The following is a 24,526-nucleotide window of genomic DNA, read 5'->3' on the forward strand; positions in this document are numbered from 1 at the left end:
CCTATGTTCAGATTCACATGAGGATGGAAGCACTCATCCTCTCGCTAGAAAACTGCAGTGCCACTCCTAGATGGGCCAGGTGTTTGTGTCGGCCACTTAGGTCGCTTAGCTTAGCCATCCAGCGACCTTGGTGCACCTCTTTTTTTCTTTGCATCATGTGCTGTTTAGGGACTATTTTTTGAAGTACCATCCTGTCTGACACTGCAGTGCCACTCCTAGATATGCCAGGTGTTTGTGTCGGCCACTTGGGTCGCTTAGCTTAGTCACACAGCTACCTCATTGCACCTCTTTTTTCTTTTCATCATGTGCTGTTTGGGGACTATTTTTTATATCTGCCATCCTGTCTGACATTGCAGTGCCACTCCTAGATGGGCCAGGTGTTTGTGTCGGCCACTTGGGTCGCTTAGCTTAGCCATCCAGCGACATTGGTGCACCTCTTTTTTTCTTTGCATCATGTGCTGTTTGGGGACTATTTTTTAAATCTGCCATCCTGTCTGACACTGCAGTGCCACTCCTAGATGGGCCAGGTGTTTGTGTCGGCCACTTGGGTCGCTTAGCTTAGTCATCCAGCGACCTCGGTGCAAATTTTAGGACTAAAAATAATATTGTGAGGTGTTCAGAATAGACTGGAAATGAGTGGAAATTATGGTTATTGAGGTTAATAATACTATGGGATCACAATGACCCTTAAATTCTATGATTTAAGCTGTTTTTGAGGGTTTTTTGTAAAAAAACACCCGAATCCAAAACACACCGAATCCAACAAAAAAATTTCAGGGAGGTTTTGCCAAAACGCGTCCGAATCCAAAACACTGCCGCGGAACCGAATCCAAAAACAAAACACAAAACCCGAAAAATGTCCGGTGCACATCACTAATTTAAACACATCTGGACATTAAAGGGACCTTTGAATGAGAACCACCAGAAATGTTATCTTCAGTGAGGAATGGCTGTACAGAGCAGTGAAACCTATGACTGAACCAAGCTTGCATTCTGTTTTGCTCCAGCTTACATTCAGTATTTTTGGTATGAGACCAAGCCACCACCTTTTATATTGAAATGTTGTTTTTACAGTCTAAGCGCCTGATTCTGATTTGTACTGTATTGCACAGCCGTAGGGAATCATCTGTGCAATATCATACAACTAAAACGTAAGTTTAGCGAAAGGAGTCTGTAGGACATAGACACCTCTTGCTTGCCTCTGCGATCCCTAGCTGTCTCCAAAGACGCAGCATCGGATCACCATTAGAGCCATGGTGAGAATCAGTTGCCATGGCTGCAGCCCTTGGCCAGTTTGCAAAAGCTGAAGCTCAGATCAGACTGATCAACTTGTTCCAGGAATCTGCTTCCTTGGATGCAGACCCTGGGCTCAGCACACCTACAAAACGGGGTGGGGGGTATGTGTGTGTGGGGAAGGGGGGGGTGACATGCCCCCATTTTGAAGAAACCCCCCCCACCACCAAAATGCTGGAGAATGTCAGTTATGCTGTGACCCGCTGGGTCCTGCGCATGTTCAGTTCCTCCACCATTATATTTGTACATAAAACATTGGGCTTGCATACAAATCCAAAACAGGCTCTGTATTTTCAAATGCAGTATATTAAAATATATTGTTTATTTCTTAAATAGTGTTGCACTAGATGTATTTTATGTTTTATTTTATGTTTTATTTTATATAGGGATGTGGGGGGGCTGGACTGCACACCCTAATCTAAATATAAGAGTTTTTACCATGCTGTGACTTGTAGTGCCACATAGAAAAAAGAGAAAATGCAGGAGCACACTCTAACCACTAAGAACACTGGCAATCAGAACAATTATAATAAACTCTGCAATTTAACATGGAGTAGAATTGAGGTACATAGCATAATTTAGCCAAAAAAATGGGCCATCTACCACAGCAATTCTCCTCAATTCTACTCCATGTTAAATTGCAGAGTTTATTATAATTGTGCTGATTGCTAGTGTTCTTAGTGGTTAGAGTGTGCTCCTGCATTGTCTCATGTTTTATTTTATAAACTATCCCTATTGTTTATGTTGGAACAAACTGTTTGGGAGAAAGAACATCAATCTATATGAAAGGCTCTATCTATTGTGGAATATTGGGACCTTGGTACTTTATTTTATTTTTTATTCACCATTTTCAAAAAGCTTTTCTCAAGGATGTATCTATCAATGAGGCTATACACTGTCAGTTGTTTTGTCTCTGAATTTGTTTGTTTTATTATTTGTATTATTTAGTAACACATTTCTGTAGCGTCTGTATATTTTGCAGGCTATACAGTAAAGGTGCATACACAAGGTGCGAAATCGCACCATGTGTATGCACTTGCGATGCCGATACGCGGTCCCACGGGATTGGCATCACAAGGAAATCTAGTTTGTGCCGGCAGGGTCGATACTGACTAGATCAGAGGTTCATGCCTCCGTCCAGTTTCTGGTCAATATCGTCCGTTAGCCAGAATCGCACCGTGTGTACGCACCTTAAAAAACAGACACATTAATAAAACAATATTGAGCATTAAGAAACAGTCAAATAGATAATAGGACCATTCTTTTCAGTACAATTTATAGGAAAATAAGTTTATAACATGACATTAGATTCCTCAACTGGATATTGCTGCAGTGAGTTTGAAATTGGAAAAAACATTATTAGCAGGGCTATATGATCTATGGTCACTCAGCAATGGTTTGTTTGAGTCTATAAAATGTAACGTTTGGGTGAACTGTGTAAATGTGAAATAATTGGGAATAATATTTTTCTGGAGGTTAGGAAGATGGTTTGGGGATTTGAGCTTTTAAGGAACGCTAGAGGGTTTAGAGTCTAAGAAAAAGTTATGTTACATGAGTGATGGATGAGGCACACATCATAGGGGGATAGAATTTTGAGATGTTTTATGTCAAGAGCTGTATATTGGTGCTGTTCATGGTTTTTTATGTTGGTAGATAATTTTTCTATTTTATTCTGTAAAGTTTATGAATGAAGAGGCAGGTATATGCTGCAGCAGTCCATGTACATTTGAGCATAGCGTCTGTTTTTAAAATATATTGTAGACTGTGAGGATATTTGCTAATGTTCGGCTTTTTTCTATCTCCCATGTCTCCAATGGTACATGACTGGGTTTCCCTCTTTCCCCCCTTGATTTTCATGCTGGCAATTGAACAGCTGCTTGAAGGATCAGAATCACTGTTTGTATCCAAGGCCCTTCATTCCATGACTCTGGACATAAGCTATGTCTGTTAGCAGAAGACTTTCTGCCCTCCCTCACCAGCCCCAAGCTCCCTTCCTTCTTTCCATATAGTTCTGGAGAAGGATTCCCAAGTGTAATTTTTTAAGTTAAATCATACTTGCCTACCTGACCCTCTCCATGAGGGAGAAAATGCCCTGTTCCTAGACTTTCCTGGTAATGTATGATTGCCATCACCTGTGGTGAGCTAGTTAATTGATAAGAAAGGTGTTTCACCACAGGTGATGGCAATCATACATTACCAGGAAAGTCTAGGAACAGGGCATTTTCTCCCTCATGGAGAGGGTCAGGTAGGCAAGTATGAGTTAAATCCCTTCATAATTGAAGTCCTTCTGAATTAGTGTACCTCCAGAACTGTTGGTGCTCTGTAGTCTATGCTCTGCAGGGGGTGTGCAGGGGATAAGACTGTTAGAATTGAAAACATAGCCTTCTGAGGCGGCCAGCGGCAATGTACGAAAAGTCGCCTGTTTGGGAGCCCAAACAGCACTTCTTTCATCATGCCTATTAGTTTAGATGGATTTAGCAACTTTATGCAGCTAAATCCGGTCTGTTTGGGCTTGATGTGCACTAAAATAAATCTGACTATCGCCCTGTGATCTCCTGTCACTTTGATGGGAGATTGGGTGTGAAAAAAAAAATACAGTTTACTCATTTTAATACATTTCTACATTGTCCAGTGCATCCCATGTAAGGTACAGTACTGATTTTTTTTTTTTTTGTACTATATACATCCCTATTTCAACTTTTACGGGGGAATTTTATCAAAGAATGGAGAGAGATAAAGTAGAGAGAAATAAAGCACTAACCAATCAGCTCCTAACTGTAATTTTTCAAACACTGGGGGTAATTCAAACCTGATCGTAGATGTTCTAAAATTAGCACATCTATGATCAGTTTCTCTGACATGTGGGTGGACGCCTAGCACAGGGCTAGTACACCCCTCTTGTCAAGCCCTACTCCCCCCCCCCCCCCTTCCAGCACAGTTGTGAAAGCATTGCACGGTGGCGATGCTTCTGCACCCGGGGAGTGGCTCCCTACCTGCATGCTTTCACATCTCACTGGGTGTGCATGCGGGCATCAGGCTGCGATCGGGTCTGAATTAGGCCCGCAACCTTTATATTGAGAGTTAGATACTGACTGGTTAGTGTTTTATAACTCTCCACTTTATCTCTTCCATGCTTTGATAAATAACCCCCCTTCCCTTAATGGTTGCTGTCTTGTGGGCGCAAAAAAAAAAAATGTAACTTGTTCCCACAGCTTTTTTTATGAGATCATTTTAGCTTATTAATGTGCTCCCTCTATGAATTGTACCCATATTGCACAAAAGACATCCCAATGAGACAAATGACAAGGTCTTAATTACCAACCCATTCAAGGTGTTGCAAAAAATGTTGCTGTTTTGGAAGACCCTCTATTTACATTTGTGTGCAGAAGCAGGTGTGGTAGGATGAGAAGACAACATTGTACATATTAGGTTCAGGTTGGGTATGTGTGACCTGCAGTCAGGAGACCACCGGCCACAATGCCGACGCCGCGTTAGCTGGCCAGCGGAGAGTGGGACAAGCGCAACAAAACCCCTTGCGGGCTCGCTGCGTTCACCATACAGCGGGCTCGGTGGCTTGCTGCGCTCTCCACAGGTTCTATTCCCACTCTATGGGTGTTGTGGATACCCACAAGTGGGAATAGTCCATGTTGGTCAGCAGACCGACCGGTGGGATATTCAAGGGTCTGGATCCCAGCGTCAGTAATGTGACTGGCAGTCTCCTGACCGCCAGTCACATAACCGTATCCCTTAGGTTCTATTTTGCCCATGTCCTTCCAGTCCCTCCCACCAAGACGGAAATAATTCTACACTCACAAGTTATGTATTTGGGGGTGTTTATAAAATTAGCTGCAATTAAAAAGACTAAACTGCTTCTCCTTTACATCTCCACGTTTCCACATACAGTACTAAATGATCCTTTCTGGGTTATGTAAAACCTAGGTCACTTAATATTCTAGCATTATTGCCACTAGAATTGGAGCCTTTTTTATTACAGTTTAAAGCATACTTTACGAAGTAAAAATAATTAAGAAACAAATATATTCATAAGTAAATAGAAATAACAAGTTAAAGAATGAAATAGAATAGTAAAACAAACATAGTAAAAATATATGGGAATCATGGTGCAAGAATGAGAAAATGAGCACACATGGGACCACAATAGCAATAACTCATGTACAGTATATATGGTATTTTGAAATTTTCCCTCAATTGAACAGAAAGTCTTAATTTTTTTTTAACCAAATTCCCTCTTTCCTTCAAAATGTTTCCTCTTTTTATTGCTGCCTATAAGTCTGATTGAATAAACTAAGGGGGTCATTCCGACCCGTTCGCACGCAGCGGTTTTTCGCTACGGTGCGAACGGGTGCGGAATGCGCATGCGCGGCGGCCACTGTGCACGTGCGCGACATTGCCTGGCGACAGGGGTCGCCGGGTTACGCCGCATCTAGAGATCAAAGCTGTCGCAGAGCGGACCGCTAAGAAGATTGACAGGAAGAAGGCGGACCTGGGCGTCTCCACAGAGTTGGCGGACGTTTACGGGGAGTGGAATGGAAAACGCAGGCGTGTCCAGGACAACGGAGGACGGCTGTCTGATGTCAGAAGCAGCTTCAGCATCGCAGGGATCATCGCACAGGGTAAGTAGGTATAGGGCTGGTCAAGTTCTGCTTGAATTTTTTTTAGCTTAGCAGGGCTGCACAAGCGATCGCAGCCCTGCTAAGCTAAAATACACTCCCCCATAGGCGTGGACTATTGATCGCAGCAGCAGCTAAAAGTTGCTGGCTGCGATCAACTCAGAATGACCACCTAAGTTTCATCCAAAAAGTGTTGGTTTATCTCTGAAGTTTATAGCAGCATCTGATCTGGATAGTATGATGTTATTTTAGCATTATAGTATCTTATGTTTACAGCCCTGTATTATGGTCTGTATAGGCACTATATAATAGCCTGTTTGATGTCTGCTGATGCCTATGCTCTATTGTATGCTTCTATAAATAGAAGGATTCTATAAACTGCTATCACATTTAACACATTACAGTATATTTAGGAGGCAAGGGAACTGAATAAAAATATTTCTAAAGACCCATCAGATTCATTACCATGCTAGCTGTGTACAGGGAAATTGCAGGTTTTCAGTGCCTGATACCTAATAATCACTGAATTACTTGCCAGGTAACTAGAAATAAATATAAATTACCATTGGGGTTTTACAAATGAATGGAAGGGTAGTCATTATTTTAATGGGAATATTTCTACAAATTCTTCCTAAACTTAATCAGTAAAATTGGACTAATGCCTAACTCTCAACATTTTCCCATTGTAAATTAACAACCACTACAAACACAGGTGTTAATTGTAATTATAGCAAATTGACATAATAATTCTAAATTCTAAATTTATAATATAAACCATATATAAAATGATAACATAAAGGTCAAGTTTAATCAACTAAAATATAATATCTAAAACTATCCATTTTTATTTTTTTTATACTTAGAATTATGTCATATTAATTTCTATACACATTCCATTCCTGTGGTTTTAGACTTAGTATAGTATATTGTATGTATACCAGACTTTGTTTTGTCTACAGTGTGTAGTTCTCCTAGAAATACTGTATACCATAGGATGCTAATACTGTATGTACCAGTCTAGCACCAAAGTGTCCATGGGAATCATTGTAATATGTTGGCATCTATTGTAACTAGTGATGAGCGAGTTCGGTTCCTCGGAAACTGAACCCCCCCCGAACTTCACCCATTTTACACGGGTCCGAGGCATACTCGGATTCTCCCGTATGGCTCGGTTAACCCGAGCGCGCCCGAACGTCATCATCCCGCTGTCGGATTCTCGCGAGATTCGGATTCTATATAAGCAGCCGCGCGTCGCCGCCATTTTCACTCGTGCATTGGAAATGTTAGGGAGAGGACGTGGCTGGCGTCCTCTCCGTTTATTAATGTTGATGCAAATATTTGTGCTTATTGCTTAATTGTGGGGACTGGGGAGCAGCTGTATTATATAGGAGGAGTACAGTGCAGAGTTTTGCTGATCAGTGACCACCAGTTTTATCCGTTCTCTGCCTGAAAAACGCTCCATATCTGTGCTCAGTGTGCTGCATATATCTGTGCTCACACTGCTTTATTGTGGGGACTGGGAAACAGCAGTATTATATAGGAGGAGTACAGTGCAGAGTTTTGCTGACCAGTGACCACCAGTATTATACGTTGTCTGCCTGAAAAACGCTCCATATCTGTGCTCAGTGTGCTGCATATATCTGTGCTCACACTGCTTTATTGTGGGGACTGGGGACCAGCAGTATTATATAGGAGGAGTACAGTGCAGAGTTTTGCTGACCAGTGACCACCAGTATTATACGTTGTCTGCCTGAAAAACGCTCCATATCTGTGCTCAGTGTGCTGCTTATATCTGTGCTCACACTGCTTTATTGTGGGGACTGGGGACCAGCAGTATTATATAGGAGGAGTACAGTGCAGAGTTTTGCTGACAGTGACCACCAGTATATATAGAAGTACGGTACGGAAGGCCACTGCTCTACCTACCTCTGTGTCGTCAAGTATACTATCCATCTAGATTCTATACCTGTGGTGCATTTTAGTTTTGCAGTTTGCTGACAGTGACCACCAGTATATATAGCAATACGGTACGGAAGGCCACTGCTCTACCTACCCCTGTGTCGTCAAGTATACTATCCATCTAGATTCCTGTGGTGCATTTTAGTTTTGCAGTTTGCTGACAGTGACCACCAGTATATATAGCAGTACGGTACGGAAGGCCACTGCTCTACCTACCTCTGTGTCGTCAAGTATACTATCCATCTAGATTCTATACCTGTGGTGCATTATAGTTTTGCAGTTTGCTGACAGTGACCACCAGTATATATAGCAGTACGGTACGGAAGTCCACTGCTCTACCTACCTCTGTGTCGTCAAGTATACTATCCATCCATACCTGTGGTGCATTTCAGTTGTGCGCAGTATATATAGTAGTAGGCCATTGCTATTGATACTGGCATATAATTCCACACATTAAAAAATGGAGAACAAAAATGTGGAGGTTAAAATAGGGAAAGATCAAGATCCACTTCCACCTCATGCTGAAGCTGCTGCCACTAGTCATGGCCGAGATGATGAAATGCCATCAACGTCGTCTGCCAAGGCCGATGCCCAATGTCATAGTAGAGAGCATGTAAAATCCAAAAAGCAAAAGTTCAGTAAAATGACCCAAAAATCAAAATTGAAAGCGTCTGATGAGAAGCGTAAACTTGCCAATATGCCATTTACGACACGGAGTGGCAAGGAACGGCTGAGGCCCTGGCCTATGTTCATGGCTAGTGGTTCAGATTCACATGAGGATGGAAGCACTCATCCTCTCGCTAGAAAACTGCAGTGCCACTCCTAGATGGGCCAGGTGTTTGTGTCAGCCACTTGTGTCGCTTAGCTTAGTCACACAGCTACCTCATTGCGCCTCTTTTTTTCATTGCATCATGTGCTGTTTGGGGACTATTTTTTTGAAGTGCCATCCTGCCTGACACTGCAGTGCCACTCCAAGATGGGCCAGGTGTTTGTGTCGGCCACTTGTGTCACTTAGCTTAGTCACACAGCGACCTTGGTGCGCCTCTTTTTGTCTTTGCACCATGTGCTGTTTGGGGACTATTTTTTAAATCTGCCATCCTGTCTGACACTGCAGTGCCACTCCTAGATGGGCCAGGTGTTTGTGTCGGCCACTTGGGTCGCTTAGCTTAGTCACACAGCTACCTCATTGCGCCTCTTTTTTTCTTTGCATCATGTGCTGTTTGGGGGCTATTTTTTTGAAGTGCCATCCTGTCTGACACTGCAGTGCCACTCCTAGATGGGCCAGGTGTTTGTGTCGGCCACTTGTGTCGCTTAGCTTAGTTACACAGCGACCTTGGTGCGCCTCTTTTTTTCTTTGCATCATGTGCTGTTTGGGGACTATTTTTTTGAAGTGCCATCCTGCCTGACACTGCAGTGCCACTCCTAGATGGGCCAGGTGTTTGTGTCAGTCACTTGTGTCACTTAGCTTAGCCATCCAGCGACCTTGGTGCAAATTTTAGGACTAAAAATAATATTGTGAGGTGTGAAGTGTTCAGAATAGACTGAAAATGAGTGTAAATTATGGTTATTGAGGTTAATAATACTATGGGATCACAATGACCCCCAAATTCTATGATTTAAGCTGTTTTTTTAGGGTTTTTTGTAAAAAAAAACACCCGAATCCAAAACACACCCGAATCCGACAAAAAAATTTCAGGGAGGTTTTGCCAAAACGCGTCCGAATCCAATACACGGCCGCGGAACCGAATCCAAAACCAAAACACAAAACCCGAAAATTTTTTATAATCAGAGCAGGCATAATAAGATCTAAGGTGCTAAAGACTTACAGTTTAAACAGTGCTGAGCATTGGAGGATTCAAGCCATATAACATTATTGCTTATACAGTACATACATTATACCCACAAAGGCAGCCTGGGTGTATCTGAAGGTTTTTTTTCTATTGGCAAGGGGGATTATAAGATGGAATAAGGGGGAAAAGGAAGAGCACGTGAGGGAAGAGGGCCCAACTTGTGAGGGCTTCCATTCTGTAGTGGAAAGTAGACAAACATGGGTCAGTGAAGAACACTAAGGGGACAGTTCGTGTGAGCAGTGGAAGGCTTTAGTAAAGACGTGTTTTAAGAGCCTGTGTAAAGTTTAGGAGGGAGGTAGAGAGTCTAATGGGCAGAGAGAGATTTTCAGTGGTGGGGCGCATAGTGACGAAATCCAGGAGGCTGGTGCCAGAATTGGAAGAAGTAATCAGTTGGTAAGGGAGGCAGCAATCGTTGGCAGAGCTAAATAGGCATTTATACAATAGAATATTCTCAATTTTGCGCTTGCAAAAACAGTGGCAGCCCGTGTGGTCAAGCAGCAAAAGAGACTCTGGAATAATCGGACCTCGCAGCCACGCAGCACCAGGAGTACTTCCATTGGCTTTCTCAGCATTGGGGACTGTAGTGTCATCTGGCTCTTTGAAGGACTTTTATTCCATTTGGACCTATGTGACTGTTGGGGAGGCTAACCAGAGAACTGGTGATATATGCTTATGTGTTTTGTCTCTATGTGAGTGCATTGTTATATTAAATATCTACTTTTTACAAACGGGATTGCACTATATTCATCATTTTAAGCCCTAGTTACATGAAGACTTTCCTGTTGACCCTATGAGGGTGATATACGCTGATTTATCTGTATTTATGTGAGAGGGAGCATTAAATTAAGTTTTTCTTTATGGTGCCATCTCTTATTTGCACTATCGTATTGTTTTTCTCTTCCGAGTTTTAGGAAGTAAAATCTCCAGTATGGAAAAAATAGATTTTTTATGAATTTAAGAGTGACATCTTTCACCTATTTTCATCTGCATATGTGTAAGCTATTCATTGTATAAAGGTTTTTAACGGTAGCGCCAGGAGTGTCCACTTTTTATCATTACAGAGCTACTGTAAATAGGCAGGCAGGAGTGTGGAAGGACATGAGTTTATTACCTTAGTCCTCTCCTGGCCTTTAAAAACAGGTTGACTGCGGGTCAGTGGTAAACTTTCCTGATTTCTGTTGCATTACAAAAACAGTACTATTGTCTATTAGAACTAAATACTGTAACTTAGAATTATTTTTATTTTGTCTTTGTCTGAAGTCTGTGTCTTCTCAGAGGTAGTAGGTACAGGTTACTTGTTGTCAGAGCCAACCCTGGGCATTGGTCATATAAGTCAATAGGCCTTGGGTGCCATTGCTCTAGGGGGGCACCAGCAGGCAATGAGGGCTGCCCCTATTTTGCCCAGTGTACACTGACAGGAGGAATCTCCAACAGACATGACCTCTCCACAATGGTGCTGCAGCTGATGCTTTTTTGGCATTGTCACAATATGCTAATGCAGTCTTCTTGCTGTTTCTGTGGTCTGCTGTTGCTTTTGTGATCACTCTATGGGACCATTGGTCATCTAAGTAACTCTCGGGTTACTCAGAATGACCACCACAACTCCGCAGCCAAGGCCATGAAATCTACATTGGAAGACTCAGACTCTGGCCTCTACACTCCCAAAAAACAGAAGCGTCACACCTCTGTTTAGTGAACTGGCACCCATCGCGCCTCCTACCCACCTTCAAATGCCAACAGGCTTTCATTCAGTCTGCAATGTCTAGCCAGAGTCACAAAACCATCACTGGACATGGGTATACTGTGACTGCAGTGCATGCCTAGTGTGTAAAAAATCTGCCAATTGTGAAACAATCAGCCATGCATGCATTAAATGACTTGAGCCCTAAACCTCCCAGATTTTCCAACCACTGTTGTATTGTACGTATGTAGAAGCTGATGATCTCTCTCTCTCTCTCTCATTTGTATTTAGGAATATTCAAGAGTTCATGCTACATTGACGTACGTTGGTTTCCTTTTGATATTCAAAAGTGTAAGCTGAAGTTTGGATCTTGGACTTATGGTGGATGGTCTCTGGACTTACAAATGCGAGAAGCAGACACATCTGAGTATATCTCAAATGGAGAATGGGATCTTGTTGGTATGTTTTGCGCAAGAGAGCATTCCCCTGTTATCAGTTTTTCCCTGGTTACTGTAACCATGATTATTGTATGTACAATTATTATCTAATAATACTGCCTTTTGTAACTGCATCCAGCAGTTTAGGTTCTGGATGACGTGTGGCAGTATTCTACAATACAAAAAGACTGATGTCCCTATGAATCGACAGTTTCCCCACAGTTTCCATGTGGTTTATTTATATCTAAAATTATTTCATGTTACTGCATGTAACTAGCTAACCCAATATATGTTCAGCGGCAATCACAGGTCAATCATTATTCTAACAATATTCAGAAATTAAAATGCTTATTATTATTCTACAAAAGTCTGTATGATATATTTATATTCTACTGTTGCTAGCCCCAGGAATTATTATTATTATTATTTTTTACCGGTAGCTAACATGTTTTTACTAACACATTGTAATAATAAAATACAATATGTCAATAATGTCTGGAAAGGTGTGTGTACACACGGTGAGATAAATCTGTAAGATTTTGACTATATAGTCAAAATCTTAAGGACAGTTAGTGCACATCTCAAGGTGTTATAGGCCCTACACACTGGCGATATTCTGAAAGATATGAACGATCTCGTTCATAAATGAACGAGAACTCGTTCATATCTTTCAGTGTGGAGACTCCAGCGATGAACGATGCGCGGCCCCGCGCTCGTTCATCGCTGATCTCCCATCGGCTGTGCATGCAGGCCAATATGGACGATCTCGTCCATATTTGCCTGCACTTCAATGCAGCCGGGTGACGGGGGGAGTGAACAAACTTCACTCCCCCCGTCACTGCCCCCCCGCCGCCGGGTTGCTCGTCGGCCGTATCGGCCGTCGGGCACCTCGGCGGCGCATCGCCGAGTGTGTAGGGCCCCTTAGGCAGCTTGCGATCCCGATTCGATCCCGATGTGCACTACCGCTGGGTCGGTATCGCAAGGCTAGATAGACTGTGCAGGCAAATCAATCATGACTATCTAGTGTACTATCTAGTATAAAGTATAGTCAAAATTGGTACTAAAGGGGGGTACTCACGGAGCGATCCCTGCTTAAAATCTAAGCAATCTGACTAGATTGCTTAGATTTTAAGCAGTGATCTCTCTGTGTGCACCCCTCACAGCGATAGCGATTCGCAGCCCCGCGCATTGCTAACGCTGGTGCTAGATTGGCCTGCATGCAGGCCAATCTAGCGGGTCGCTCACTTCACCCGCTGGGTGAAATGAGCGCCACCCTCTCCCCCCGCACGCTCAGCACACAACGCGCTGTGCTGAGCGGGGGCAGAGATGTGTGCTGAGCGGTTCGCACAGCACACATCTCTCCCCACATCTGCCAGTGAGTACTGGCCTTTAGTCAAAATCATACATAGACAAAATCGAAAGTACAGATAGTCAAAATCTGTGCTATCTGGGCTCTGGGGGAGTTCAAGGGAAATCACATAGTCAAAATCAGCCATAGCAATGATCTCACTGTGTGTACACACCTTTAGAATACATCAACATTTAGAAAAACAAGAAAGGATTGTCAGCTAGTTCACAGCAGTACACACTGTCTGACACTCCTGTATTGTTGTAATGTCAGGAAGATAACTGATTCCAAACATTCCTGTAATTATAATTCTTTTTTTTTAGCTGCCGGTCACTAAATTTATTGATAGTTAGCAACAAAGTGTTATTGGTGCATCTTACACAGTATTGAATGAAATACCTGTATTTGTACAGTATTTACAGTTTACACTACAGTTATATCGATGTTTACGCTAGATTATGTAAATGGAGCAAACGGTGTCATTTCAGTTCCTGCCTCAGGCAGCATAACTGAAACCAACCACTGATTATATGCATGCAATAATTAAAGTATGCTACCTTGAATAGATTAGTTGTGGAAAAGATAATTACATTTTGCACCCAGCAAATCAATAATTATAGTAGCCATTAAAGATACATCATGATTTATGTTGATGCTTTATAAAAGAAAAGGTAACATAGAAAATGTCTTAAAAAAATAGACTTGCATATTACAACATGTTAATTAAGGCTATTTCACTAGTTATGCAAAACAGGTGATTAAGTGGAGACTTTTCACTGAACGATGTCGGCAGTGTATACTGGCCGGTTAGAGTAATTTTCAACATCAAAGCAATTAACAGAACCTGATTGGAGGTGCAGATTAAAATGATGGGTATATGTCACAATATATGCCACAATAAGTGCCATACAGTATACCCATCATCATATACCCACCATACCGGTTACTGTCATTTATTTGATGTTAATTCCTGCCTCCCAGTTGGTCACTGTAATAAGCTGACTAAGGGCTTGATTCTGAGTCGGACGCATTGAGACTGCAAGTCCAAATGTCTGTGGCAGCCAGATACATTGGCCTATCTATAGTATGTATTGAGCCTGAGAGAGAGATAAAGTGGATGGAAAGTATCAGCCAATCATCTCCTAACTGCCATATTACAGGCTGTGTTTGAAAAACGACAGGAGCTGAATGGTTGGTACTTTGTCTCTCTCCAAAGCTTAGTACATAGCCCCCTTACTAGGTTATGGTACAAGAATTCATCCATCTATGTAGGTATCCAACCGCCTTTATGCCTATGGTCGCACCTTTCACTGTTATTCCATCCACAGCTGCAGCAGTCATCATTAGTAAAGGCACTTACACCTTCACCATGCTTAGTGCAATAGATCCCTCAGAAACAGGCGTTCCTACTCTGTCCACATGCCTCAAACCAATGCCAAAGTCTGAATACCTGCCAACGACAGTTCCATGACCCTCCCATGAGACAGATATTTTCTATATGCTCACAAAGTAGCTGTCTAGTTGCCTGTCCATTTCAGAGTTTGTTGTGTATCCTTTGTCAAGGTGTGTATGCAGTGTGGAATGTGAGCAGTCTGATTACTGTCTTCTGATCACATCCGAATCAGAATCAGGGGTCTATTCATGAAGCAGTGAAGTGTGGACAAGTGATCCAGTGGAGAAGTTGCCCATGGCAGCCAATCAGCATTGAAGTAACAGTTATAATTTGCATACTATAAAACTGTACGGAGCAACTGTTTGGTTGCCATGGGCAACTTCTCCACAGGCTCACTCTTTCACTCTTGTCATGAATAGACCCCTCAATCTCAAATCTCCAGGTGAGACAGTCACAATTATGAGTACAGGTTGAGTCTCCCTTATCCAAAATGCTTGGGACCAGAGGTACTTTGGATATGGGATTTTTCCGTATTTTGGAATAATTGCATACCATAGTGAGATATCATGGTGATGGGACCTAAATCTAAGCACAGAATGCATTTATGTTTCCTATACACCTTATACACACAGCCTGAAGGTCATTTAATACAATATTTTTAATAACTTTGTGTATTAAACAAAGTTTGTGTACATTGAGACATCAAAAAACAAAGGTTTCACTATCTCACTCTCACTCAAAAAAGTCTGTATTTCGGAATATTCCGTATTTCGGAATATATGGATATGGGATACTCAACCTGTAATACAGAGCTTACTTCCTTTCACCAGTGTTTCATAAATTATATATTTCTGTGTTTATTATTCTTATTATAAAACATTTCTATGCTCCTGAATATATTTATATACTGATTAATAATTTTTGACTTCATAGAAAGAGAAAAAAAAAGTATGACAACTAAATATATTTCTCTTTAGGAGTCCCTGGGAAGCGGTCTGAGAGTTTTTATGACTGCTGTAAAGAACCCTATCCAGATGTGACATTTACTATTACAATGAGACGCAGAACTTTGTATTATGGACTGAACCTCCTTATTCCCTGTGTGCTGATATCTGCGCTAGCCTTGCTAGTGTTCCTGCTTCCGGCAGACTCAGGAGAGAAGATCTCACTTGGTAAACATGCAGCTACTGGAAAACAGAATTGACTTTCATAGGATCAGCAAAGTGTAGACGTTTGAAATCTAGTCTTGCGAATACACTTAGGTGATTATACAGAAAGCAGAGCTATTATGCTGCAAGATGCAGCAGATACACTTTTTATTATTCAGGACCTTCGATTGCAGCGTGTCCTTTGGCTTTCAGAACAGAATCATTTCTTAAACTGACATACAGTTTTATATACACATCATTTCAAATCCTGACAGGTTGAACTGTATACAGGGATTTAGATTAAGATGGGAAACCTCTTCAGAGAAAGTGTATGTGCAGTTTATAGAAGACATAAACACCAATCCATTTTGGTTATAAAAAATGTCTTGGAGTGAAATTTAGGAGGAATTCAATTGTTCCCAAAAAGTTTTCACAAGAAAAAAAAACGGGCTTCATCCCGATTTGCCGCAAACGATAATAATACTTCCTTGCGATGTATTCAAGTATAACAATGTGATTTTGGTCTAATTTATCACAACCCATCTGCATCTGAAATGCAGATTGTGATACATAGACCCCTAAGAAGCAACTTCTGCACTCCTTAAGAGAAAGTCACTATCCTTAGACTACTTTCATAATTTATTAAAGTGTAAAATGCATTTTTTTTTGTCCATAAAACATGCTCTTATTGCATTTCTAACATAGCACCCAGCCAACCCTATTTCAGTGGCATTGCCCCCATTTGCATTGAATTGTGAGGTCTTCTACTGCTACACACAGTGGAGGCATAACAAATGGCACAAATGCTGCTGCTGGTGTGGTCATGCCCACTATGATACAGTAGTCAGCCACACACCCCTGTTATGATTTGGTTGGATGTATGCTTTTAGGGTTTTAGGAAGTGCCTCAATATGGGAATGCAGGTCCTTTTGCAGGATAGTGAGTGAAAATGAAAATGCACATGGTGGAGAGACTAAAAACTTCACTTCAAAGTTCTGCATAATGGGGGTCATTCTGAGTTGTTCGCTCGCTAGCAGTTTTTAGCAGCCGTGCAAACGCATTGTCGCCGCCCACCGGGGAGTGTATTTTCGCTTTGCAGAAGTGCGAAACGCCTGTGCAGCAGAGCGCCTGCAAAATCATTTTGTGCAAAACAAGACCAGCCCTGGACTTACTCTTCGTGTGCGTTGATTGTAACGTTGGAGGGTTGACTTTTGACGTCACATACCCGCCCAGCATTCGCCCAGCCATGCCTGCATTTTCCCTGGCATGCCTGCGTTTTTCTAAGCACTCCCTGAAAACGGTCAGTTGACACCCAGAAACGCCCCTTTACTGTCAATCTTCTTGCGGCTGCCAGTGCGAATGAAAACGTCGCTAGAACCTGTGCAAAACCACAAAGGACTTTGTACCCGTACGTCGCGCGTGCGCATTGCGGTCCATACGCATGCGCAGAAATGCCGATATTTAGCCTGATCGCTGCGCTGTGAACAACGATAGCTAGCGATCAACTCGGAATGACCCCCAATATTAATTAAGATCCACCCCCTCCATTCATTTCAGCTTTTTCTTTTTTTAGTTTTCCCTTTAATGTAAAGCTTGGATAAAAATATTTATTTTTAAGAGTGCCTCCATAAAAAAATCTAAGAATTAATTATTTTATGTATTTTCTGTATGCCATACATAGTTAAACATTAGAATTCACCACTGGCTGCCTCCAGTTGCCACTCAAATGTAAAATCACTGCTATTGTCATAATAAAAGTGGCAATGATTACTATTTTTTATTTATTATTTACTACCAATTATTTACCTGAATTTCAAGATGAACAGAGTGCCCAGACTATCATTTTCACACTTGTGATATTTTGGAATTAAAGCTGGAAGGAAGCACCACCTGGAGAAAAGATTGGCTGATATCTCATGAGAGAAGTGCTAGGAGAGATCTTTGCTTTCAATTCCCAGGGATTGCCTGCAGGCCCAGCACCTGCATTCTTCTGGCACCTTGCTGTAGTATGCTGGGTGCAAGAAAGTGCACTGTTAAATGCTTACAATTTGTTGACCTACTTCCTCATACTTTGTATGGGCTGTTCACCAAGTTGTTTTTACAGGGACATACTGGCAAATTGTAATTATTTACAATACATTTCTCTTACGTCCTAGAGGATGCTGGGGTCCACATTAGTACCATGGGGTATAGACAGGTCCACTAGGAGCCATTGGCACTTTAAGAGTTTGAGGGTGTGGACTGGCTCCTCCCTCTATGCCCCTCCTACCAGACTCAGTTTAGAAAATGTGCCCGGAGGAGCCGGTCACAGCTAGGGGAGCTCCTAGAGCTTCTTTAGTTTTATTTTTTTCTAAGAGTATTATAGGAACAGGGAGGCTGCTGGCAACAGCCTCCCTGCTTCGTGAGACTTAGGAGGGGTGTAGTGTCCGCCCTGCGGGGTCTGAGCCACTAACTCCGCTGACAGGATACTGAACTTCTGAGGGTGATGCTCGTTAGCCGCCCCAGACGACCGCTCACTCCTGCAGCACTGCCGCCACCCCCTAACCGAGCCAGAAGATTCCAGTGGCAAGTGAGTCACCGCCCCCCCGGCAAGCGGGGAGCCGTTGTGAAGATGGCGGCAACAGGGTGGGAGCGCAGTATTAACTGCGCTCCATAGGCTCAGCGGTACATAGTGCGGCGCTGTGAGGGGCGCCCTGAGCAAGCGCCTATACCCTACACTGGCTCCAAGGCTGTCAGGGACCTCGGTAACACTGCCAGCACAAGTCCTCAGGCCAGTATAAAGAAGTGGAGAGCGGGAAACAGCGCCATGTTCAGGGAGCGGAGCTTCTCAGAGCGGACCCAGCAGCGTTCCGCACCATTTTCCTGCCTGCAGATTCTCTACAGTGACACTGACAGGGAGAGCTGTCCCTCCAAGCAACTCCAGCTATCCTGTGTGGTACCAGGGGGTTGTAGAAAGGGGGGGGGGAGGCTGTGTAAATACTGTGTAGTCTATTAAGGTACACAGTAAGCGCCAGGTAGTTGTACTATAGCTACCTTGAGAAGCGCTGGAGAAAAGATGGAGAATACCTGGAGAAAAGATTCCAGATTCCTAAAAGGATTCTGGTTGCTTTCCCCTTCCCTGAGGAAGATAGAAGAAAATGGGAAAACCCACCCATAGTTGACGCATCTGTTTTCAGACTGTCAAAAAAGGTGGTTTTACCTGTCCCTGGGTCTACAGCGATAAAAGGACCAGCTGACCGTAAGATTGGCACCACGCTCAAATCCATATACACTGCTTCAGGGATAGCGCTGAGGCCTACTATTGCCTGCGCATGGATCTCTAAAGCTATAGTAAACTGGTCAGGCATGTTACTAAAGGATTTGGATTCAATGGATAGAAGTGACATTGAATTATTTTCATGTAACATACATGATTCTGCGGGATTCATGGTGGAATCCATGAAGGACCTGGGTATGCTGACTACAAGGATATCTTCCATGTCTGTCTCAGCTCGCAGGGGACTCTGGCTACGCCAATGGTCTGCAGACGCGGAATCCAGGAGAAGTGTGGAGAACCTACCCTATACAGGTCAGGCTTTATTTGGGGAAGCGTTGGATGCGTGGATTTCCACGGCAACCGCGGGTAAGTCACATTTTCTTACCTCAGCTACACCTTCTACGAAGAAACCCTTTTCTTCCTCTGCATCACAGTCCTTTCAGACTGCTAAGACGAAAAAGTCCAAGCCTCCTACCACCTTCTTTAGAGGTGGGCGGGCAAAATCCAAAAAGCCTGCACCCGCAGGCTCTCAGGACCAGAAACCTGCCTCTGGTTCTTCAAAATCCTCAGCATGACGGTGGACCACACAGCCTGGAGGACGGGCTGGTGGGGGCGAGACTTAGGCGTTTCAGCCATGTCTGGGTGTCTAAAAATATAAAATGTATCCAAAATTGCGCTTACAAGTTACGATGACAGCCTGTGTTCCATACAAATAAGCCTTCACCACGATTTCACATATACACCGTAGATTACAAAAGTGAGAACACGTGGCGCTACCGTAACCATACACATACAAATAATGGTGGGCAAATATTTACAAGAACCAGGAAAGAATTCAATTCTCCTTCACTTACACAATTGTAAAAAATGGTTCTAAAACAGAGAAGATAAACACAATAGTGCAATAAAAGATGGTATTGATCCCAATTGTATTTTTATTGGTTCCACTCACATATCTGGAAATAATCTGTGCATATCATCCATATACAGGATATGTCCAAGCATTATCAGTGGAGTGCTGGAAACTTAAAAGGAACAAAATATAGTGCAATACAGCCTTAAAAACAACAGATTTTAATACAAATTGCACTCACAATTTAAAAAACATAAAGAGTTTATATCACCAATCAGATGGTGTGCCAATTTGGTATCCCGCCACTGTGTTGACCAGGAGTCCCTCTGCGTCCAAATAGAAGATGTACAAGTCCCAACTGTCAGAGACATTTGGTGCAAAACTGGTTCCCAGGTACTGTAAGCTCAGGAGTCCCAAACGAAAGTTTGATTTTGTAATCTACCACGTCTGGGTGTCGTCCGGCCTGGATCCCTGGGTGCAGGATATTGTGTCCCAGGGGTACAGACTGGAGTTTCAAGAAACCCCACCTCACTGATTCTTCAAATCAGGCATGCCAACTTTACTGTCAGACAGAACTGTCCTACAGGAAGCTATCCAAAAATTGGAAAAGGCGGAGGTCATTGTTACAGTACCACCTCATATGCACAGTGTGGGTTACTATTCAAACCTCTTTGTGGTACCGAAACCGGATGGTTCGGTCAGACCAATTTTGAACTTGAAATCGCTTAATCTTTACCTAAGGGAGTTCAAATTCAAAATGGAGTCTCTGAGAGCGGTGATCTCAGGTCTGGAGGAGGGGGAGTTTCTAGTAACCCTAGATATCAAGGATGCATATCTCCACATTCCGATTTGGCCTCCGCACCAGGCTTATCTCAGATTTGCACTGTTAGACAGTCACTACCAGTTTCAGGCACTGCATTCGGTCTCTCCACGGCACAGAGGGTGTTCACCAAGGTGATGGCAGAAATGATGGTTCTCCGCAGGCAGAGAGTGAACATAATTCCATATCTGGACGATCTGCTGATAAAGGTATCGTCCAGGGAGAAACTGTTGCAGTCCATTGCTCTCAAACTCATCTGCTCAGGGTCCATGGTTGGATCCTCAACCTTCCAAAGTCACATTTGGAGCCGACAAGGAGATTGTCTTTCCTGGGGATGATCCTCGACACGGAAATGCAGAGGGTGTTTTTTCCGGAGGAGAAAGCATTGGTGATACAAACAATGGTCTGAGATGTCCTGAAGCCAGCCCGGTTTTCCGTTCATCAGTGCATTTGCCTTCTAGGGAAGATGGTTGCCTCCTATGAGGCTATACAATAGGGAAGATTTCATGCTCGATCCTTCCAATTGGATCTCCTAGACAAGTGGTTGGGTTCTCCTCTACATAGGCATATGAGGATATGTCTGTCGCCGAAAGCAAGGATTTCACTCCTCTGATGGCTACAAATGCCTCACCTTCTGGAGGGCCGCAGGTTCGGGATTCAGGACTGGATCCTTCTAACCACGGATGCAAGTCTCCAAGGCTGGGGTACTGTCACTCAGGGGGAAACCTTCCAAGAAAGGTGGTCATGTCTGGAATCCTGTCTTCCAATAAACATTCTGGAGCTAAGAGCCGTATACAACGATCTTCTCCAAGCGACTCACCTTCTCCGAGATCAACCCATTCAAGTGCAGTCGGACAATGTAACAACGGTGGCCTACATAAACCGACAAGGCAGAAGAAAGAGCAGAGCTGTAATGTCAGAGGTGACAAGAATCATCCTATGGGCAGAAAAGCACGCGTTAGCGCTGTCGGCAATTTTCATTCCGGGAGTGGACAATTGGGAAGTGGCCTTCCTCAACAGACACAATCTCCATACAGGAGAGCGGGGCCTCCATCCAGAGGTGTTCTCGGAGGTGACAAACCTTTGGGGGTTCCTCAAATAGACATGATGGCCTCCCGCCTCAACAAAAAACTTCGGAGGTATTGCTCAAGGTCAAGAGACACACAAGCAGTGGCGGTGGATGCCCTGGTAACTCCGTGGGTGTTCCAGTCGGTGTACGTGTTTCCTCTACTTCCACTAATTCCAAGGATTCTAAAGCTCATAAGGAGAACAAGGGTTCAGGTAATCCTCATTGCTCCAGAGTGTCCAAGAAGGGCATGGTACGTGGATCTTCTGGATCTGCTGCTGGAAGAACCGGGGCCTCTTCCTCTTCAGGAGGATCTGCTGCAGCAGGGGCCGGTCGCTTATCAAGACTTACCGTGGCTACGTTTGATGGCATGGAGGTTGAACGCCAGAACTTAGCTCAGAAGAGCATTCTGAACAAGGTTATTCCTACCCTTATACAGGCTAGGAAAGGAGTAACGTCTAAACATTACCATCGTATTTTGAAAAAATATGTATCTTGGTGTGAGTCCAAGAAGTTTCCTATGGTGGAGTTTCAACTGGGACGGTTTCTCCTCTTCCTGCAAGCAGGTGTGGATATGGGCCTGAGGTTGGGAGCCATAAAGGTCCAGATTTCGTCCCTGTCCATTTTCTTCCAGAAACAATTGGCTTCCCTCCCTGAGGTTCAGACTTTCTTGAAAGGAGTTCTGCACATCAAGCCTCCCTTTGTGCAACCTACGGCGCCCTGGGATCTTAACGTGGTGTTAAAGTTCCTCCAATCGGATTGCTTCGAACCTCTACTGGAGGTTGAGGTCAAGTTTCTCACGTGGAAGGCTGTCACTTTGTTGGCCTTAGCTTCTGCTAGACGTGTCGGAGTTGGGGGCTTTGTCTTGTAAGAGCCCCTACTTGATCTTCCATGAGGATAGAGCTGAGCTCTTGACACGTCAGCAGTTCCTTCCAAAGGTTGTGTTGGGATTTCATATCAACCAACCTATTGTGGTGCCGTTGCTACTGACTCCTCAATTTAATCAAAGTCCTTGGATGTTGTAAGGACTCTGAAAATCTATGTGAAGAGGACTGCTCGTCACAGAAAATCGGACTCTCTGAAACTTGGGTGTCCTGCTTCTAAGCAGACTATCTCAGGTTCACTATCCAGCATGCGTTTTCTACGGCAGGATTGCCATGTCCTACATCTGTTAAGGCCCACTATACTCGTAAGGTGGGTTCTTCCTGGGCGGTTGCCCGGGGTGTCTCGGCTTTGCAGCTTTGCAGAGCGGCTACTTGGTCTAGGTCGAACACGTTTGCAAAGTTCTACAAGTTCGATACTTTGTCCTCTGAGGACCCGAAGTTTGGTTAATCAGTTCTGCAGGAGCCTCCGCGCTCTCCCTCCCATTCTGGGAGCTTTGGAACATCCCCATGGTACTAATGTGGACCCCAGCATCCTCTAGGACGTAAGAGAAAAAAAGGATTTTAATTACCTACCGGTAAATCCTTTTCTCGTAGTCCGTAGAGGATGCTGGGTGCCCGCCCAGTGCTTCGTGATCCTGCAGTGGTTACTTAGTTCAGTACTGCTTAGTTCTTGGTTTAGTACTGTTTTGTTACTTGGTTAAGTAATCTTGTTCAGCCGTTTCTGAATTTTCAAGCTGGTTAGCTTGGTTTGCCTTGTATGTGTGAACTGGTGTAAATCTCACCACCATCGGTGTAAAATCCTTCTCTCGAAGTTGTCCATCTCCTCGGGCACAGTTTCTATACTGAGTCTGGTAGGAGGGGTATAGAGGGAAGAGCCAGCCCACGCTCTCAAACTCTGAAAGTGCCAATGGCTCTTAGTGGACCCATCTATACTCCATGGTACTAATGTGGACCCTAGCATCCTCTACAGACTACGAGAAAAGGATTTACCAGTAGGTAATTAAAATCCTATTTTCTACATGCAGGATAATTGAATATGTAATTTATAATTAGCTCAATTGAGATATTTATATTGTAATTAATAGAATAAAAGCTATGTTTGTGGCTGTTAAAAAATGATAATATCCCTAGATTAATTTTTTTGTGATTATTCCAGGTAAATTTTCTATATGAACTTGGAATTATAGGATCACATTTGTTTATTTTGTAGAAGCTATAATTTTGTAAACTTCCTTTAGATGACATCTAAACACACATGTGAATGTAAGTCTCTTTAAAACCAAGGAATTTGCACAAAAATAGGAGCATGAAATCACATAATTGTATAGTTAGTTGAATGACATGTTCTGTAATACAATTGCGAGTTTGCAGCAATGTCACGGGTTAGATATAGGTCATGGGTTAGATACAGTAGTAGTATTGTACTACATGTAGTACAATAATAAACTCTAATAGAAAGAGAAAACATATATGGGTATTTTGTAATGTGTTTCAGATGTGCTTTAGTAGTTAAGATAGCTAATGAAAATACTAAAACTTCAGTTGAAGAGCTTGACCAATTGTTGTTATACTTGTTTACAACAATATTATTAGTGGCAGTGTGGCACAAAGCCATTACATTGGGGATGGACATAATATTGGTGTCCCGTTACCAAAGTTCCAATTCAACCTACCGCAATTCACTGCTGATCCCTACTTATCACAGATTAAGCAATTTGAATACATTACTTCTCAGTGGTTGCCGAGATTGGCTCCTCTTGGACCCCCAGTCCTAGTGACTCACCATTGGTATCTCTGGGAGAATAGAGTACATATTGCGCTAATTGCAGCGATGAGGATTCTTTATTTGCAGGTACTGGCTGCAAATAATAATAAATAGGACCCAAAAAGTATTATTTTCACAATTC

At 43.1% G+C, this 24,526-nt stretch overlaps 1 protein-coding gene across 1 annotated transcript in view; it reads left to right on the forward strand.

The window, feature by feature from the left end:
* Positions 1-24,526, forward strand: part of LOC134932109 (neuronal acetylcholine receptor subunit alpha-7) — a 575,925-nt gene that overhangs the window by 510,824 nt on the left and 40,575 nt on the right. Inside the window, exons 6-7 of the mRNA XM_063926192.1 lie at positions 11,706-11,873; positions 15,570-15,764. Coding sequence (XP_063782262.1) covers positions 11,706-11,873; positions 15,570-15,764 — 363 coding nt within the window. The remainder of the gene's footprint in view (positions 1-11,705; positions 11,874-15,569; positions 15,765-24,526) is intronic.

Source organism: Pseudophryne corroboree, chromosome 6, assembly GCF_028390025.1.
Source record: "Pseudophryne corroboree isolate aPseCor3 chromosome 6, aPseCor3.hap2, whole genome shotgun sequence".
In the NCBI taxonomy this organism is placed as follows: Eukaryota; Metazoa; Chordata; class Amphibia; order Anura; family Myobatrachidae; genus Pseudophryne; species Pseudophryne corroboree.